This window comes from Nesoenas mayeri (genome assembly GCF_963082525.1).
Source record: "Nesoenas mayeri genome assembly, chromosome: 16".
NCBI lineage: Eukaryota > Metazoa > Chordata > Aves > Columbiformes > Columbidae > Nesoenas > Nesoenas mayeri.
The window spans coordinates 7,763,123-7,783,514 of NC_137562.1; the positions used below are offsets into that span (position 1 = coordinate 7,763,123).

At 42.5% G+C, this 20,392-nt stretch overlaps 1 protein-coding gene across 1 annotated transcript in view; it reads left to right on the top strand.

The window, feature by feature from the left end:
• Positions 1–20,392, top strand: part of CDH4 (cadherin 4) — a gene marked incomplete at its 5' end in the record, with an annotated part of 425,947 nt that overhangs the window by 240,386 nt on the left and 165,169 nt on the right. Inside the window, one exon of the mRNA XM_080354410.1 lies at positions 19,514–19,737. Coding sequence (XP_080210536.1) covers positions 19,514–19,737 — 224 coding nt within the window. The remainder of the gene's footprint in view (positions 1–19,513; positions 19,738–20,392) is intronic.

The window sequence follows — 20,392 nt, forward strand, 5'->3', positions numbered from 1 at the left end:
ACTGCGATTCTCTAAGAGCGTTGTCCCCGTCCTTTCACACTTCCCATGCAATTTCACGCTGCCCCTGCATTTTCTCACCCTCCAGCTGCCTCTCCCACTCCTCTTGAGTTCAGTGCGAAGAAGCAAAGTGCTTGGAGGCAGCTGCATGCAGGACCCTGTGCAATCCAGATCGCAGCTGCCCTCCGTTCTGTGCCAAGGCTACTGTCCCCAAAATGTGGCAAGTGTCCCACAAAAAAAGCAGCCACTAGGGCAGCCTCATTGTGTCCCTAACATGGGGTTGTGGGTCATGGTGTGGGGGGTGTCTGGGGAGATGGTGCTCAGCACGGGAAGGACAATAAACAGTGAAAACAGATGGGGGTAGAGATGTCTGTGTATTTTAATTTGATTTTGTCACTTGTGATTCCAGCCTGTTGGACGCAGGCTGGGGCATCGAACAGGCGCTTGACAAATCCTCAGGAAATCGGTGATTTGTAACCCTGATCACTATCAACTTCCAGTGTAATCTCTGGTTTGTTCCTCTCCCTTGTGAAGTTGTCAATGTTCGCTCAGAGGTTGTACGGCTTGTTAGCTATAGATGTATGTCGCTCGTTAGAGGTAGAAATGCGTCTTGTCTTTCCGAGGGAAGCATTAACAATTCTAGTCTGCAAATGAAGGGGTTCATTTAAGTCTCTTCCTACATCCCCTTGAAAAATTGTGTCTCATACACACACGTCCTCAGCTGGTCTTGCTTTCACCAGAGTACAGGAATTTCAGAGAGGATTTCATCTCGGAGTGTGGTTCTTTAATGAGAAGAAGCCTTTGTGTCCTACATAATCCACATAATTAGTGTATTTTGGAGTCAGTTCAGATGGGATTTTCGAAAGCTCAGTGCATGGGCTACTCTCAGGTTTAGTTTTATTGAGAGACTTAAAACTTACCGCAGGCTAAAATGAGGAGCTTTCGACATCGCCATAGCCAGTGTGAGAACAAGTGTCCAATGTTCCTTGGAGTGTTTCGCAGCTTGGCAAACGTTCTTGGATGAACCTTTTGACTTTTCTCCTTTCTGGGTTCCCTATTTTGCAGAGGGGGGTGGTGATGCTTTGTAGCACAAGCTTTTCTGCATTTTAATTAATGACTGGCATGTTTTGGTATTCGGGGAAGAAGTCTCACTTGAATTATTGCTTTGTGAGATTATTGTATTTCAAATGGCATGTGAAGAATTTCTTCACGTATATTTCATCTTCTCTTGGTATCCTTCATCTTCCTTGTTCTTATGTCCAAAATGTAATTATAAAACGTTCCCTTAGGAAATCAAAATTCTAAGTGGACCCTTTCAAGCCATGCTTGAAATTTCGGGAGTGGGAGGCGCTTGCTTTTGTTGCTTCTTTTTTCACTTCGTTTGTAGCGCAGTGGTATTTAGTTGTAGGCACCACTGTACTAGGAGCCACCCAAAATAAACACAAAGAACTCGATCCTCACCCTTGTGGGTTTGGCAGTTCAGTGTTAGGCAGGACATGTTTGGTGAATGGAGATGGGACAGATGGGACGAGTCCTCAGGAGCAGAGATGAGGATTTCCACACAAGAGCTCACCGGCTGCATGGCCGCTGTCAAGAGGGTTTATTCGCTCTGGCAAAGAGACATTTTAGGAGGGGTGAGGTGAGGGTCACGTTGCTGTTGGCTCCCCAGGAGCTCTTCCTAGGTGATGGAGCAGCAAGGGAGAAAGGGCAAAGCTACTTGGTTTGAGTATTCAAAGGAAGAAAACCCACTCTGTCACTGAATATGACCCAAATCAGGTGGGTGTAGAATTTATTTTTCTGATGATAATCCGGGTTTTGTTGTAAATATAGTTGGTTGTAGTCCGTTTTGCTAGTCTCATACCAGCACCACCCCCCAAAAACAAATGATGGAATGATTCATTTATTGGCTGGCATATAATTTTGTTATAAAAACATAACCTTCTAAAAACAACAATCAGAACATTTAGGTACAGTATTGTCCAGCCGTGGAGGATGCAAGAGTTCATTTTCAGATGCTGGCATATTTGCAAAAAAAATCTTAAACCTTCAGGATATACTGATGCCTCTTACAATTTGAGGATTTTAGATCCATATACAAAATGTGCTTTGCTGCACTTTTTTACCTTGCCCTGTCTCTGAATTTTTAATGGTAGGTGTGCTTCCAACTAGCACTCAGCATCCTGCTTTCTCATTAAACTCAAAGGCCAAGGACAGATCAAGTGTTATGGTGAGAAGACACATAGCAGGAAAAAAACCCCACAAAATAGCAACCCAGAGAAACCCATCCCAGTTTGATATTTATTGTCTGTGTTAACACCTGAAAGGTGTTATTAGCTAAAGCATCATTCCTGTAGTTATTCAAAGGCATAGCTGAATCATTTTGCAGACTTTGTTATATTTTATTTTAAATTAATTAAATAAAAGTTATCTGTCTGTGCCTTTATCCCTACTGGTTACGTTCAGCCAAGGTTCCCGGCCTCCATAGTTGTGCTGTAAGATGATCAATAGTCTGGTAATGAGCGAGCTCTCTGCCTCCATAAGAGCCGAGACTATTACTATGGGTGTGATCACTTTAACTCAGTATTGTGGGATGATAAACTACCTTTTAATAGAACATTAACATTAATCTAAACAAGATTAGTGGAGCAAAGCATTGTACGAATAAGCTTGCTCAATTAAAACAGATGGCCTTCCACGCTGAATGCCATTATGTTAATAAAGCCTCCCCTGCATTCCCACACGCTCGCTCGTGTGAGTTCTCTTTTCTCCAGTTGCAAGGAGTGTGGTACATATAAATTTGCTTAGCTGTGTGCTACAGTACTCATTTCATCATCTGTTACTCTGAGAGCTCTTCAGAATTTCATATTTATCAAATTATTTCTGAATGATTAACACAAGATCTTTACATTTTCTTCTAATTACACGTCTGTCATTAATCTTCACTATTTCTTTTGCCCCAAGCATTTTAGAGAAGGTGGAGAGTGATACGATTCAGCAATTAGAATCAGCTGCAAGCATGATTAAGGCTGTCTAAAACCAGGGAGAAGAAAAAAATCTAAGGCTGTAGCAACATTAATGTGTAATGTTAGCTGAAATTAATGATCAAACCGTGCATCCTAGCATCTTAATATTGTCTCAAGCAAAATGGCTTTACATGTGGAAGTAACACACAGTCACAATCTAATCACTATTTCCCCCCCAGACAAGCTTTTACTGTTCATTACTAGAAGAAACAGAGTTTTGTTGCTTCAATATTGTATTTCCAAGGTTGAAGCACAGCAAAATAGACACAGGTATTAGGAGGCCCTAAGCTTTTCAGAATTTTTCTAAATTCCTTGCTTTAAAGAAACCTCTTAAGAAATAATTCATCTCTAATGCAATCCTTTCAGCCCATATCGGCTAAATTAAAAGGTGGCATGAACAGACATGATTTCACCCCCTGTCCCCACAGCCTGCCTTGTTGCTAAGATGGAAGAGAATATTTATTATAGTATTCTATCTATCTAGAGCTAGACAGAATAAATCACTAAATACTGTTTAGCTTAAGTTTTAAGGCTTGAAGCTAGCAGGTTGTAACAATGGAATGAGAGTTACTGCTTTCTCATTTCCTTATCCTAGTGTATTCTTTGCAGACTTGATCGTATTTTTGCCTACATTTGCAACTCAAAACGATGTCAGAAAACTGCCTAAATTCACAACTAATGGAGAAAAATGCTGCTCAGGAGGTTGCAGTGTAGTTACCTACCAGTCCTTTGGATGCTCATTAGGGTGGCCCTAAACCCGCTGGGTCTCCGTTGCCTCTTTGTTCCCTGACAGACCAGGTAAATTGGGGAAATACCATCTTGAGATCCAGTCTGCCTGGTCGGTGTCAGTCTCGTCTTGGGAAACGAGATTTTAGGGTGAACAGAGGCTGTTAATTATAGGTGAACACTGGAAACTGGTTGATGGATAGGGACACCAGTGCTCTGACAACTGTGACGTAAATGTAAATGAAATTTAATGGAAAATCATGTATGATTGACAAATCATTAAGTACAATCTAAAACCAGCTAATACACTAGTGAGAGTGTTGGCTTTTTGTTTCTCAGGTTTCCCTGTCTGGCTTTTCCATAAACTAGAGGCTGAGATGTCTCTGGTATGTAACTCAGAAAGATCAGCTTTCCTGTAACGATAAATGAACAGTAAATCACAGGAGAAAGGAGGAGGTGTTTTAGAAGTGCAAGGCTGTTCCAGAGGATAAGCTTGCTACCCTACAGCTCACAGAGTTTGCAAGATAAGGGTTAGCTCATGAAGAAATACCCATTCGGTTCCTCGTAATAGCGAGTGCAGGGGCTTGGTACGAGTCGTCAATCATTGTCAAAACCCAGCGGTGCCACACGCGGCCCAGAGGTGTGTGAAGGGAGCTGCAGAGCTCTCACTGATTTCTCTTGCACCAACCGAGCGCAGCTGAATGGGATATTGGTCCTTTGCTGCTTAAGCAGCCAGAAATAACAGGGTAGAGAGCTAACGTGTAATATCACTGCTCCGTGGGGCGTTGTGTAGCGCGAGCACCCGAGGAGGAGGAGGGCTGCATAAACACATGACAGCGGTTTTTAACAAGACAGCCTGTATTTTTCTTCCTGAAACTACTAGTTGGGGGGGATCTTCCCCAGGTGGTTACCTTCCTCCCTGCTACCTTTTCATTTCACAGCTTCAATCCCTTTGGTTCTCAGGGAAATAAGCAGCTATGAAGCTGAGCGTGCTGCAGGTCGGTGTCACGCAGGTGTCTTGGCGTTGGACGTCCCACCTTCCTGTCCATGTGCAGTGATGGGGGCTCCTGGTGCAGCTCCAAAACCTCGTTTTCGCCACCTGAGGACACAGGCTGCGGTGTTTTGGGAGGTACATTCACAGGGGATAGTCCTGCCAAGAAGGACTTGCCTGTGGCAGCCAGGTTCAGCAACAAAATTTGCTCATTTTTGTTTCAATTTTTATAAATATTCAGAAGAAGGTGAAGGTTAACTCTAAAGATCTGGATCATCCTTGTTCAGGGCTGGTGGTGTGGCTGGTTGGGGTTGAGTGGAGCTCAATGTCTGTCGCATCCTCCATGGAATGACCTGGTTGGGAGAGCAGTTCACCACACCACTCAACCGAGTCAGACAAGAGTGATGGCAGATGGCCAAGGAGAATAATTTACAGCATAATTAACTAACTTATGCATGTAAGTGTAGTGACTGAGCATCAACTGGTGCCTGTGCTTGAGCACAAAAATAATCAAGACCATGTCTGTCAGTAGTGAAATATGGGATATCTTTTAAAGCCCACGACCCTGATGTTTCATACAGACAAGATAAAGTTGCTGACATATCAATGAGCATGAATCAGAAGGGGTTTTTGAATGTTTTTATCCACTTTGGACAATTTTCAGTAACAAATTCAGAGTGCAGGCTCTTGCTAGTATTTGCATGTGAGAAAAAGAAATGTGTTTTGGCACCCACATCTCAGTGATGAGTTAGTGCATGACTACTTAGAAACTTTTGGACTTCAGGTAATCGAAGAAACAACTGGGGGAGCAATAGGAATTCTCTTCAGACAAAGCAAGGGCAGTGGCTGGTGAAATTTCGGTGGTGTTTTATTTTTACAAAGGAGAAATATGGTATTGGAGCTGCAGATGATTCCTCATGGTTAGTTCCCCTCTTCTTTGCTGGCTTTTTTTGTTACTTTTTCTGTTTGCCCAACGGTCTGTGGGAGTTGTTCATACTTTTGTTTAAAGGTCAGAAATGTCATTAAAACTGTATGAATTATGGACTGAGTAATATTTTTGTTGTTTCTTATTTCACCTTTTCCCAAGTGTTTTTATTAAAAAGCGTAGAAGATGGTTAGTTTTAGTGGACATTTGGCGGGGGTTGGAAGCTTTGTTTTTGATTAATTCAGGTACAGCGCCTGGTAATAGACATGAAATTGCTGGTTGATACATCTTTTATTGTCACTGGAGGTATGGGACAGGAGGAAAATGTAGGACAATTCCATAACGCTGGCAAAATTCTTCATGAAACCTATCTCCATAGCATAATCTGTTATTAGGTCAATTCAGTCCTAATATTGTAGACATTTTAGGGCAAAAAAGAAGAAAAATTTCCCTTATAGGCTGAGTCAATAATACGAGCCATCCCTATACGTGAGTACTTTAATTGGTTTAGTGGAGTCTATTCATGCAAGTAAATTTTGCAGCATATCCCTATACAGGGAGTCTTTTTTTGTTGTTTGGATGGTTGCTTTTTTGTTGTTTTTTTTTTTCTCCTTTCTTATCACACAGTAGAAGAGTAATGTGATTAATGAACAACTTGAATTAATTGGAAAAAACTGAGATAAACAAGTGCCTGTTCTTCCTCATCTTTGCATATTAGCTTAAATTGAGACCAGACCCACGATGAATAATTAAATAGTAAAACTTAAACTTGTGGTCATAGCAGTGAGGTATAAATGAAGGCCTACGTGTTCTATGAAAAGGTTTATTTTAGTAGTTAGAATAAATCTGAAGATGTCATTTCATCACGTTACTAACGAAGTGTTTACATTGAGCTAGACATCACTGACAGCAGTAGCTGGCAGTCTTTAACTTGGGCCTGGTTTCGAAAATAAGTGCAAACGTGTGACTGGAAAGTGTTGAAGTGCTGCTGCCCGTGTTGGTAACAGGACGTCAGAGCCAATGCAGCAGCATCCTGGGGCTGGTCCAGCTGTTCCCGTCACATCTGTAAGGAGAGGGTGCGTGTCTCAGCATCACACAGTGATACCTCTTGGTAAATTAAGATTGTTGTGTCTTTAGGCTGTTGGTGTCTGTGTAGTTTGTAAAAGAAGTAGGAATCGAGGTTTGGTGGGGCTTTCTTTGATGTCATTCATCACGCCTGTTTAACCTTTAAAATATATCAGCCAGTCGATGTTTCTTTTTCAACCGATCAATAAATAAATAAAGAATAAAATGACAACCTCAACGTTGACTTTTATGTCTTCAAATGGCCTGACTTTCATGGCAGCTTAAAACCCTCACAATTGAGCTGATGTGGAAGGGGACCAGACAGCGCGGTGATGGGCAGCACGAAGAAAACTTCTGTGAAATATGATATTTTGTAATCATGTTTCCTCTAGCAATCACTTTAGAATGATAAATAGTGAATGTCAGTGTGGGTTTGGAAGAAGAGAAGGTTTCTGTTTAATTAAAAAACAGTTATAGAGCCAAGATATTTCTTACATTGGTGTTACTCCACCTTGAGGAGTTGGTGTGAAGAGGAGGGTTCGCACTGTGCACTCACACTGGGGTGAGGGAAACTCAGCTATCGGCCCTTTTTGCTTTCCAATTTCAGCAATTCAGACGTCTCTGGCAATTGTTGTTTTCCATCATATTCCAGAAAATATGTACCATGAACAGGACAGGATTTCTGCATTAAGTGCTTGGACCTGAGCTACCCGATCGGTGTGTTGGGCTTGCATGGATGAGGACTGCGGCTCCTGTTTGTGTCAGACTGTTTAACATTTTCAGAAGACTCAATCATTTAATAGAAACGTTACGACATTTCCAGAAATAGGTTTCAGTCTTCCTGTAAGATGGGAAAAAAGGTTGGTTGGGTTTTGTCACATCCTTTGTTTTTTACAGAATTAGTTTTGATGGATGAAGTGGTGGCAGAGAGTTCTGAAGTTTGCAAGTGGTATTTATTTACTGCACTGTATGTTCTTTTGTAGAGGTAGTTATTCAACCATACAAATTAAAAAGTCACTTCTAAATCAACTTATTCCCTGAAAGATCAAGAGTTTCATCAGAAAGAAAAAAAATAGGCAAAAAACTTCTCAGTATAAAGCCTTCCAAGTATTGCATTCCTGAAATACTTGGCATACTCTTACCCAGGGGAGAAAGAATGTTTAATTCTTCAGGCACAGTCTGGATCTGTCTCTTCTGCAGGGAAAGTGCCACCTTAGAGAGGTTCTTTAAAATGTTGACACTTGACCATTGAAACTGGCTCAACACCCCTGAAACAGCCTCCGGGAACAGTCAGAGAGATGAAATGAGGAGTGATTTTTATTCCTTACCAGGCTGGTTAATATTAGGAGCAGTAGTCACTTTTGTACTCTCTTTTCTTTGGGCTTTTATTGTAATAAAAAGCAATTTCTTCAGTCTCATCCTATTCATGAAATCAGGTAGAGGCTTGCTTGCTAATCAGTGGTTTCAGTGCTACTAAAAATTCAGTAAAGGGATTTCCTTAATAAAGGCCATATGCATATTTTAAGTATGTTTTTGAACTATTTTTAGAGCCTTCAGTTTGTAGTTAATAGCGTAGAAAAACATCTAGATGGATAAAACAAATACAAATATAATAGTTACAAGATCTACTCATAATTAAAATCCAAGGGGAGCGAAACATGCAATAAATCAGAGTTTATATGAACCAGATGTTGTCTATTTCGGGCAGTGGTGGAACTCCGTGTGGATCTCAGAGATGAGGCCGTTGCTTTGTGGACAGTAAAATACGCTTTTCTAACAGCATCTGCTTGCCCGTGTGTCTTGTGCCAGACTCACACACCTCCCTCATTTGCTGCTCTTCAGCCCAAGGGTGGCCTCATTTTAGCCTTCTGCAGTTGGATACTTTATGGAGCTTGATGGTGTTTAAAAGCTTTAAAATGGAGGGAGGAAGAATTAGTTTTCTGTAAGAGAGAATCCGCACAGGTAGTGCGATGCTGCTGGTAAGGAATCGCATCCTGCTTCAAAGAAATGTGCCGTTGTTGTAAGCGTTTTGCAATAACAGTTCTATTTTAAAAGCAAAGTGGAAAAAAAAAAAATCTGATCTATCAAGGCTGGTGCTATCTGTGCTCAGGAGCAATTTGATCATAACCCTCTTTATATCTGTCTCTTCCTCTGCCTGAAGTTCCCTGCCTTAAAAATGAATTTGTTCCTGAGATGACTCTCACTGAGGTAATCTAAACTGGTCTCCGCTATCAGTGACATGCGTATAATGACATTTTACTACTTGTCTTCTCCAGCACGTCTGAGGAACCCTACTGCTAATTGTTGTGTTATCGGCTGCCCACGCAGCCCTGGGGGAACAAGGGGCACCGGGGCTGCCAGGGGTGGACACGTCCCTCCCCAAGGACCTCCCTGCTCTGCTGTCCCCTGCCCAAATCCACGAGGAGACACAGGACAAGGTGGGCTCTGACCGACCCACGGCTCTGCACGTGGGATGCTACCAATAGGTGGTAAAATGCAAATTTTATTGCGGCAAGACAGTGTTTTCCTTTTGGATTCTGGGTTTTGTGTGCTTTTGGAAAGCATTTGGCAGCCACAGTGAGACTGTTTACAAAAAGAGCAGAACTGGTAAAGTTCAGGTTCGTGTTTGGATTCAGCCCCAGCAAACTGAAGCTGAAGCTGTGCCAGACGTTTGAAGCTGCCAGACGACAGTTCATCTCAAACAGAAAGCTGAAGAGGGGGAAAGAAATTTGTCAAATGTATTCCATGTGGAATTCCAGGCAATTTAATTTGATTCACTACACTCTGAAATGTCTTGGACTTCCCTATTGTTTCTTTACTTTAACACTAAATTTGATACCTTCTGGGATTGTCGGTGCTTTGTGCTGCATTTGTCACGTTCTGTAATTTACTGGCTTTAGTCTCTCTGTGTTTTAATTGACGGGACTGAGCCCTGCCAAAAGCACTCTGTTAAATTTAAGGTTTCTAGCTGAATCCTGAGGTCATTCTTCAGGCGAGGGGAGCGCTGCCTTTCTGTTGGAGACCACTGCAGTCGGAGGGGGCAGAGGGGGTAAACGCAAAGGAGGAAAGGGAAAACTGCAGGAAATTGCATTCCTGTGTCTCCACTGGAAGCATCAGCAGCCAAAGCACCGGGGCTGCGAGGATGCAGCTGCCAGGACATGGTCTGGTCAAGAGTGGCTGCAAAGGTTCATTTTTATTCAGTAATGACCAACACCAGAGAGCGTGGAGCTGTGTCCTGTTGTGTTTTTGCTTTTCCAGTTCATTTTCTGCTTTGTGGGTGAATTTCCTGTGACCCTGGGGCCGGATTCTGCGGCTCTCTGTGTCCACGCAGCTTTGCCATCTTGCGACGTGCCCAACATTCATTACCCACTCAAGTGCACCTTCAGCATCGAGGCCACTTTTTCTTCTCCTGCTCCCTCTGACCAAGCGCCAGAAGCAAAACCCAGGCCTCCATCTGTAAATAAAATTCTCTGAATTTGTCCAAATGTCAAAGCAGTTGAGCCCACCAGGTACCAAACTGTCTTATTCCGCATAATATTTCTGTTGAAACTTGAAGGCTTGTGTAGGCTGCAGCTGAAGGTAGAGACTGCAGCTGCTTTTTGTGCAGGCAGATGAGCAGAGGGACATGGCAGCTACAGATTAAATAAACTTCCCTGCCTTGATTTGTACAGATAATGAAAATTTCTGTTTCTAATATTCTTGCCTGAAACACCTATTCATTTACTGCATTGCAATTTGACTCCCTGGATCAGTGCACATTTACTCCTGAGCCTGGCTAAGGAAGACAAGAACAGTCAAGCCCGAAGTTGTTGGTGTTTACACACAAGTCAAGTCCGTGAGGCGTTCAGTGTTTTTACTGGTGTGTCTGATTTTTTTTCCCTGACATGTGCAGCCTCTGTTTCTGGGTGTTGAGAGTTTGTTTGTTTTGAAGAGCGTGAGGAGCGAGGAGCCTGAGGCGATCTGACGGGCTACACTTGGAGCATCTCTCAGCTTCTTTTCCTAGGCTGCAGCTGGCCTCTGTTCACTTTTTTTTTCCTCGGTAACATCTTCCTGCAGCTCCCTGTGTCTTTCAAATACAGTTCTGGCAAGTTGAAAAGAGATCCATGACAGAGAGGAAAAACCCCTGGGGCCACCAGTCGCCATGGGTGGAGAAGATGGGAGCTGGCAGGGATGGCTGTGGTTGTACTTCCCTGCTCCCCATCCTGGCTCCAAATTTAGGGATGTTCCTGGTACCCACAAGGATGGGCTCTCTCCTTGGGAGAAGGTCCTTGGTGCAGCACACTTGGGGTTTTTCTCAAATACAGACCCAGCCACCCTATAGCATCTCGCGGGGATGCTACTGCCAACAGGTAGGATGGGCAAGCAGCTGTTGTCACCTAGCGATTGCCCTACAATTATATAAGCTCTTCCCTTCATCTCATTAAGCCGCCATAGAATCAGTAGTTTTTCCTCAAGAAATGCATGGTGATGTTTAAAATCTTTTCCCATGTAGGTAATTTGACAAACACGAGAGTGTTGTGAAAATCATTAGCGCTAGGGGTAAAGCCTCCAAATAAAGTGCCCTGGGATTTATTTACTCTGTGCTGTAGTAATAATAATTAAAACACATCCTACTGCAGGTAACTCCCACAACTTGCACTTTGCTCTGAAGCTGAGAAATTCATTGATTAATCCATGGGGTCAATCAGTCCATCTTGTTTGGAGAGTTAATCATAGAAAGCCTCTGCACCAGGACCGAGAGTGAAACAGGTTTATTTACTGCTGCTTAATCAGAGAATCCAAACTCTCCTGTAGAGTGGTGAGAGGTTTGTTTCTACTTAGCCTTTAATTGCGAAATGATCTCATTAGTGCCATAGTGAATCTCAATGCTATCCTACAGATGCTTGGGATGTAAAGAAGAGCAAAGAACAAAAATGGCTGCCTGTAAAAATTCGTCACTTGCCAAGAAGTGTGGTGCACTTGGTATTTGCAAGATTACCCAAACCAGGCTTCTCTTTATTAGCCTTTTAATCCGAAGCTAAACCATCAGCTGCAGCCCCCAGTGCCTCTTGGTTTACCTCACTGTTAAGAACAGAGCAGGACTGTCCTGCTGAAAGGACTGGGAAAGGTTTTTTGTCTGAGGATAAAGATGTCTATTGAGAACGAGAATGGAAGCCAACAGCACAGTTACTCTGGCGCTCACCGAAGAAAGGGCTAATCCTCGGAGTTATCCCAGCTCAGGGTGCTGCTTTGCAGGGGACTTCAGACCATATAAGTGTCCTTATTGCCAGCCTCTGGCATCAGTCCAGGCTCATTTATTAGTTAATCATTTCTGAAATGTCTCAGCAGGGTGGAAGGAGAGTGACAGGACCTGAACGGGCAATGAAATCCCAAGTAAAGTCGTCGTTGCCAGAGGAGGTGCTGGAAGCCCAGAGATGAGGTTGCACACCCACCATAAACCCCTGAGCATTAAAAAAAAGGCAAAAAATGGTGAATAACATCTTCAACGTGGAGCACTGATAGATGCAGGTTCATGTTCTTGTGCTGTAGAAAAGGCTTGAATGTGAGTTCCGCATCATGCAAGTCCAGTTCAAACTCGCTGCCCTTTGAAATCTGGATAGTATCTCTCCATTTAGAAAATTGGGGGTGAAAAGGCTCCGTTTAACCCAATGCTAAATACCAGGAAGAGAATAGAGGGGAATATTCCCTTTACTAATACTTGTTTCTAATCAGATAAAAATAAGTGGCAGTGTAGGAAGAATCCCTTTACTAACTGCCAGAACATGTCGATTTATCAAATTTTTCCACCGTTGCTCTTTTTTTGAGCTAGCCTCGGAGCTGACAGTGTATGTTTTACAGTGCGGCAAGGTAGATTGATTGATCCTAAATAGAACAGCCTTTGGGGTCTCGAGCTGATGTTTTAGCTTTGGAAAAAAACTGAGTAAAGCATGTTAATGTGGAGAAAGGAGCCTGGTTTAATTGGACCAACTCCTGGCTTGCTGAAAATTAATGGCTGGCTGGCTGCTGCCAGAGTGATTCATCTTTTCTATCATGTTCTACAGTCCTTCTCTCCAGGGGTCTGTACTCCCCTCCAATTCCAATACCAAAAGTGAAAGATACTTTTTTTTTTTATCCTTCTTCCTTAAAAACATGTATTTTAGTTGGATTGGCTTCCAGTAAATGAAAAATAGCGCTGGCGGGAATATGAAGGAGGCGGGCAGTGTCTGGAAGTGGGGTTTTGTTTACTGTGGGGCTGGTTTGGTTTTGTTTGAATGGGATTTAGATTTATTTTTTAATGTACTGTCAACTCCTCATTGCTCCTGGCTGACTGTACAGGTGACAGAATGGCTTTCTAAAGGATCCCGATTTAAGTGTGTTGAAATGTATTGTTCCTTTTCTTTTTATCTGGCCACGGAAACAGAAACCCTGTGTAAGCAAGAGCTGTTAAAAGTGAATATAAAGCTGGAAAAGGTGTTGAAAGCATTTAGGTGGCTCTGGAAATGAAAAGATGAATTTTCCGTGTAGTTCTGCCCACAGAAATATTTTTTTTTCCTTTAAATAAATGACATGTGCATGAACAAGACTTTTCGTTTCCCCTGTCAAACCTCTTGGAGGTTTTGTGAAAGCAAAACCAGCCTGCAAATGAACATGGGGTAGTTGAGCATTTAATAGTGTGTGTCCCAAACCTGCGTGGATAATTTGATCACGGAGGGGGCTGAGCTTTGGAATTCAAGGTGGGGAAATTCAAAATGTACTTTTAAATGGAAAATACCTTTACGTGCCATTTCAAATCTGTCTTACTTGCTGCTGGAGATGAATTGCTACTCCTTTGCTGATTCAGAGGTGTCACCGGTAGACTAGCACATAGAGTCATTTCTAACAAGCATATAATAGGTTGGGAATATCACGAATCTTGTATTTTTTGCATATTCCTTATAGGAGGATTCACTGTAAATGAAGATTACAAGAAGATAAATAAGGATTTTGTTTAACATAATTACATACGGTAAATTGCTATGGTAATTTATTATTATTCCAGTAAGGCAAATATTGGTAGTCATAGCTCAGAGATCATAAATAATGCAGTGGAAAATTGGATGTAATGTTTCACATTGACCTGAGATATGGAAAGTGGGTAAAATTGCAGCAGATTTCTCTGCCATTAATTGCAAGAAAATAACATGAAGAACATGCAAAATCATGTTAAATATTTTCAGCAGATGACAGACTGTGGAGCAGTTCATTAATTCTTCTAACTCATTCAGTATTTCTGGTTTTTACTCTGAGAAGACTTAATGAATCATCAATGCTTTGTGAAGCCGAGGGTGTGAACATGCACATTTTTGTGTACATTCATATACCAGCCAACATGCATCCATTTATCTCCAACAGTTTTCTGTATCAAAGCATTTTCTTAAACTCTGTATACTCTTAAACTTGATCACTAGGGATATGTTTATTAGACTCTGAAGTAGCTGTTTGAATTGCTGTTTTTACCTTTTACCAGTAGATTTTGTTTCTCCTACGGTGCTATAAATATTAAATAAAGACACTAAGCATTTATTAGTGTAATATTTTTTGTGGGGACATGGTTGAAAATGTAACCTATAAAATTAGTAATGGGAGGATGAAAATTATACATTGTTTCTATCAGGTTTTACAGCCATCATTTTGTGCTATTTATGCATAGTTTTTCTTGTACAGAAGGTGAGGGCTCTGAGTATTTTATTAGCTGAAAATCCTGTGGTACCTGGATATATCCATCCTTTTAGTACAAGAGAAGCAAAATCCTCTTGCATCCCTTGCAGCATTAGCCTTTTGCAGGCAAGATATTTTAATCCCAGAACTCCACCACATATTCACATTTGTTCATAGGACTCCATTTTTCAAAACAATTGCAATAGTAAGTTGTGTGACATTCCCTATTTTTTTAACCCAGTGCTAACGTAGAAACACTCCCGTGTTTTGTAGGACTGAGAATCTGCCTGTTTGCTTTTTGAAGTGCCGGTCCATTTTCCCATTTAAAACTTTTGTATTTGATGAACCTGTACGCGGGTGATGGGGACAGCATGATCCAGTGGTTTGGCTGGAAACAGGCAGCCTGAATTTCACAATTCAGTTTCCAGCTTTGCTGGGGGTTTCCAGGCGGCCGTGGGGAATTCACTCGGCTGCCGTAAACCAGTTTTCTCACAGAATTGCAGAGGGGTTGTGTGAACGTAAAGAAAGATGCCTCAAAAATGTGGCCACATAAAAGTTTATACTGTGTACTTACTTTCTCAAATAAATGAAGCTTTCCAATGAGGCACAGCGCGCTCAGTTTCACATTCGCGCTTATTGGGGAAATCAGTTTGCGAGAATGTAATGCGCTCACCACGTGCCTGGGAATGCGTACATTTTTTTGGTTAACTGAATGGTTTCATGCCTGTTCTTAGGCAACAGGTTCCTGTCCACTAAGAAACTGGTTTGGTTTGGTTTGGTTTGGTTTATTTCTGTTGTGGTGACATGCAGAGGAACGCTGGCCAGGGCTGATGGATGAGCGCAGCCATAGGGGAGCATTGGGCCAGAAGAGCCAGAGCAGTAATACAAGTGATTTGCTAAAGATCACACAAAAGGGACGTTTCTGTACATGCTCGGGATCTTGCAGGTTACCTGAACAGCTGAAATTTCCAAAGGTTACAGTTAAGCCGTCTTCGTCTTAATGGTGTTTGTAAAAGTGGTGTGAGGGGTGGATTTGGCGGCTGAGATTTATCACAGTCGCGCTGGTGTAAAGGGAGCAGAGAGAATCCTGCTGTAAATAGCGGTGTGTATTTGCTGCTTAGAAGTTCATCAGTAAAGAAATATATTTGCAGGGATAAACCCTGACACCGTGGTGAAAAATGGAGTCCTGAAGGGCCCATATGCTGAACTGTGGGATGATGTCCCACTGGGGGGTATATCCTAATAAATAAGTATTATCCCTCGTGCTCTTCCAGCCCTGTGCAGCTTGTCAGAGGGGGCACTTTTTAATGGTCTAGGAGAAGTTAAAGGAGAATCCAGAAGAATAAGGTTTAAAGTGAATTCTTTGGTTTATACCATTTATAGTCCTATTAAATTCAGTATATTTCTCAGACATTTGGGGGGCAAGGAAGTTCAGTGTTTTTGTACGTCTTTCAAGATCCTCACTTGATCATTTGACTCTGTCCAGCTAGCTTAACAAGCTAAATAATAAAAGGGAACAATGCAAAAGCTGGATTTTTTTTCACCCTGTGTCTTTTTTGAAGAAAAATACTAGTTTTTTCTCTCAGATGCCCAGCAGTTTGCTGTAGACTCCTGTAGCTTCTCTGCCCATCACTCAATACCTATTTCAGCATATCAAATTGCTGTAGTTCCTCCTTTCATAGAGAAGCAATTAAAAATGATGAGGGTAAAGGGTTAACCCTAAAAGCCTGCTAATGAGGGTGCTTCTTGGCTTTCTTTTCATCAGGCATTTGATGCTGTTTTCAGCATAAGCTCTGGATAAGCATCACTGAACATTTTTCCAGAGTATGTTAAAAAAAGGGTTTTTGCCATCCTGTAAAAATGATAGATGTGTGGCTCTGCTGTTTATCTGAAATCCTAATTATTGATGCTGCAGCTCTTGAATGTTAAATTCATGCAGTGTTGTGCAGGCTTCACACTGGTCAAAGAAAGATGGATTTATGTCCACAGAGGGACCTAAGTCTACTAAACAGAGCCAATGTTTATTTGTTTATTTATTCAATTATTTTAAAGTCAAGAGTTGCATCAATTCAAATTAAGTAGACTTAGAGAAAAAGAAGGAAAAACAAAGGCAAAGGTTTTCTGTCATTGGATGAAATTTTTATTTCTACTTCTGTGAGACCAAAGAGTAGAGGTGAGAGGTGGAATTTGAAAATACAGATGAGACCTTCTTTCCTTGAGCTATGATATGTATTATAGAACAATAGTTTTATTTCTTTTTTTTTTATCCAAACCTATAGACATACATTTGGGGAAATTAAAAAAAAAGAATATATATATATATATGATGTGTATGTGTGTGTATATATATATATCTATAACAGTGCATCTCAATGGTCATGTAACATCCCAATGAATCATTTTCACAGGGCAGCCAGGAGGATGAGCACAGGGTTTCTAATGAGAGTCCTCACAATCGCGTGGTGAAGGTGTGAGCAGTTCGGCTACACCGTGTTGTAGTTGGTTTTCTATGCTGGTTGTAGGCAGTGCCTGGAGCAGCAGCTGTACCCAACAGCAGCTGAGCCTGGGGATCCCAGCGGTGGGCTGCAAAGGTGCTGAGGGATCTGGATCATCTTTCTTATGAGGAGAGACTGAGAGAGATGGGGCTGTTCAGCCTGGAGAAGCTGAGAGAGGTCTTATTGGTGCTTATAAGTATCTCCAGGGTGGGTGTCAAAAGGATGGACCAGACTAGTTTCAGTGGTGCCCAACGATAGGATGAGGGTCAATGGGCACAGACTGAAGCACAGGAGGTTCTATCTAAACATGAGGAGAAACTTCTTCCCTTTGAGGTGCCAGAGCCTGGACCAGGCTGCCCAGAGAGGTTGTGGAGTCTCCTTCTCTGGAGACATTCAAACCCGCCTGGAAACAATCCTGTGCGATCTGCTCTGGTGACCCTGCTCTAGCATTTGGGTTGGACCAGATGACCTGCAGAGATCCCTTCCAACCCCAACCATTCTGCGACTCTGTGACCCTCAATGAATTTCTGAATCATCTCCCTTGTGTGGCTGAACCTTCTTGGGTGAGCCATGGCTTGTTGCTGCTCTTTGCACCCCTGTGCAAGGTGTGATCCCTCATTGTGACTAAACACTATGGAATCCATACGTCCTTGAAGCCTGTTTGTGCTCACAGCTCCTAAGGACTCTTTGAAGAGGACCCAGTTGTGTTAATTCATTGCTGACCATGCATCTACCTGTGCTACCTGAGAAGAGCAACGTGGGGCAGAGTCGTTGCTTGTTTAAAAAATTAGACTTAATTTCTCTCAGGCTTTTCTCTGTCTCTAGTCAAGTTTGTTTTAAACTAATGGAAGTAATTAGCGAGTCACAGAGGGACTTCGTCTGAGAGGTAGCCATTTTTAGATAATGGAGCATAAAAGTCGACACGGTGACATATGACACCAGAGCAGCATATTGGAGCCAGGCGCTGCGTCTTAAGCAGATGTTTAAGTACTCTGAATACTGAAATCACGACGTATGCATATAAGAAGGGATTTCTTTTTTTCTCTCAGACTACTAGTACACTGTAGGGCTTTCTTTTAATCTCAATAAAATCAAAGTAAGCTCAGAATTGTTTTTAATGTGCAGTCATCATCACTCCTTTCTCTCTTCCTTGGATGTCTTTTTGTATATGATGTGTGGGTACTTCAGGACGTATAGATGGAACTGGCTTTTTGCATTGCCATTACATAGCGGAGCAGCGCAATAACGCACCAACTGATTCACCTCATTTCTAACAGCGCTGATGGCACAGAGCTGAAAATAAATAACGTATTAACAGTGAAGCCCTCGATGTGTTCGCATGTATTTATTGTAGCTGTGCATGCGGGGGAGATTTGCAGAAACTCTTGAGAGCTGAAGATCTGGCAGCAGGGTGGTCCCCGGGGGACCTCCCGGCACCTCACAGGCCTCTGAGGCCATCTCGCTTTTTCTGGGTCTGGGTTCTTGTAGGTACCACCGAACTGTGTGTGTTTCAACCTCACTCAGTTCTTCCGTGAGTTTTTACTTTTCAGACTAGTCTAAAAACCATCAGGTTTTCCTTCTCTCAGGGCAGGCCAGGAGCTTTGCTGCCGAGCCCTCAGAAGCCGCAGCATGAGAACCCGTGTAGCCATCCTTGCTAGAAAACTGTATATCTCCTCTCACTCACTTGAGATGTTTTTACGGGTACAATATGTTTTTCCTTCACCGCATGTGTGTTCCACCCTGTGGAGTGCTCGAATGGCAGAAAGTGTTTTGTTTCCTATGTGATTAGCTGCAGGTTCAATTTCTATCAGATTTGTCAATTTTGTCATATAATAGTTTGGGTTTTTTCCAGCCTAATGTATGTGACATGTTTCATAATGCCAATAAAAATAGTTTTCAAACTAGGCTGTGAAAGAAATTGACCAAGAAAAACACTGAAAATAAAAATATCAGCAACTGGAGAGCTTTGATCTGACAGTGTAGGCTTTTAAATGGCATGTCGAGGTTTGTGAAGCCAAGTTTTACAGTTCCTCTTTGCAGTAGCTGTCGTGTGGAGGGGTCGGCCAGGGTGGGATTGCAGCCATGGTGGGGGGGGTCTGGTTCCCATAGCAGATGCATTCTACAAAAAGGTTTAAATTCTATTTCTTCGTTTAATTTTTTTTTTTCTGACAATGGAATTGTTATGGGCTTTTGAATTTCAGTTAAGAATGTGCAAATAGGCTATCTGGTAAGTAGGTTATTGAAGGGTTAGGGAAATGGAGAACATTTCGTGCAAAAAAATACCCACAGTGTGGGTAATAGACTCCAGTCGAATTTAAAAGATAATGGCGACAAGGGAGAAATCCACTTGTAGAAATGGGGAACAGCTGTGTTTGAGATCTAATGAAACTGTATCAAATACTTTAAAAATGGCTTACAACTTCTTCCCTGGGGAACGGAGATAAAACACAAGAGCACTCCTGAAAGGTCGAAGAAACAGTTAAATCATTTCCTTGATGGTTATTAGAGATATAGAAGACATCAGTGAAAATTAAATGTCTGAAACTTGTATTTGATTGCTTTCCTTATCACGCCAATCTCACACGTTTCTTCCATCACTTATTCTCTGTTCTAGTAAAATTTAATAACTGTGCTGGTAACAAGGGAGTTCGGTACGAAACCAGCAGCCTGGACTTCAAGGTGAGGGCAGATGGGACCATGTTCGCTGTGCACCAGGTGCAGATGCCCTCCAAGCAGCTGATCCTGGTGGTGACCGCGTGGGACCCCCAGACCCTGGGCAGATGGGAGGCAATTGTCAGGTTCCTGGTGACAGACAAGTCACAACACAATGGGCACAAGGTAAGAAGCTTTCAGAGCTCTTTTTCTTATTTCATTCTTCCTTCGCCTGTGTGCCCCGAACCTTTAAAAGTTACACATGGCATTTGTTTGCATTGCCTGGTCTGTGCTTCCTAAGGCAGTGTCCAGGTAGGAGAAACCACGAGCAGCATCAGATTTCTTGAAAAAAGTCCTTGAACCTCTCTGACAGAAATGATGCTATACAGTGCAGGTTGTACACCTACACTATATGTGTTTGCATCTCACTGCTAATACCTGAAATAAAACCTGCAAATGAAGGGTGCCTCCCTCCCTCCAGAGTCAAAGCCAACCATCTTCTTGAGAAGGCAATGCTAAGTTCAGATTTCGTTTGTGACGATGTAGACCTGGAGTTGTACACTGGCTGCTGTTCCCATGCTGCTAAAACGTCTCCCTGGTTTTCACAGTGATTCCTTTCTCTCCGTGACCTGAGGGCTTCCAGAGGAGGGATTTGGGCTTGTTCCCTTCCGATGCAGAAAGAAGGAGTGTTGCTGCTGCTGCTAAGGGACATAGGCTTGCACACAGCACGGGCCAGCGAGGCAGCGAAGCATGGTGTGGCACCGCAGTGGCGAACGTCCCCTCCGCTCAATGCCAGCATCTTCCCTTCCCCACTGCTGCCGAGCAGAAAACCAGCACCGTT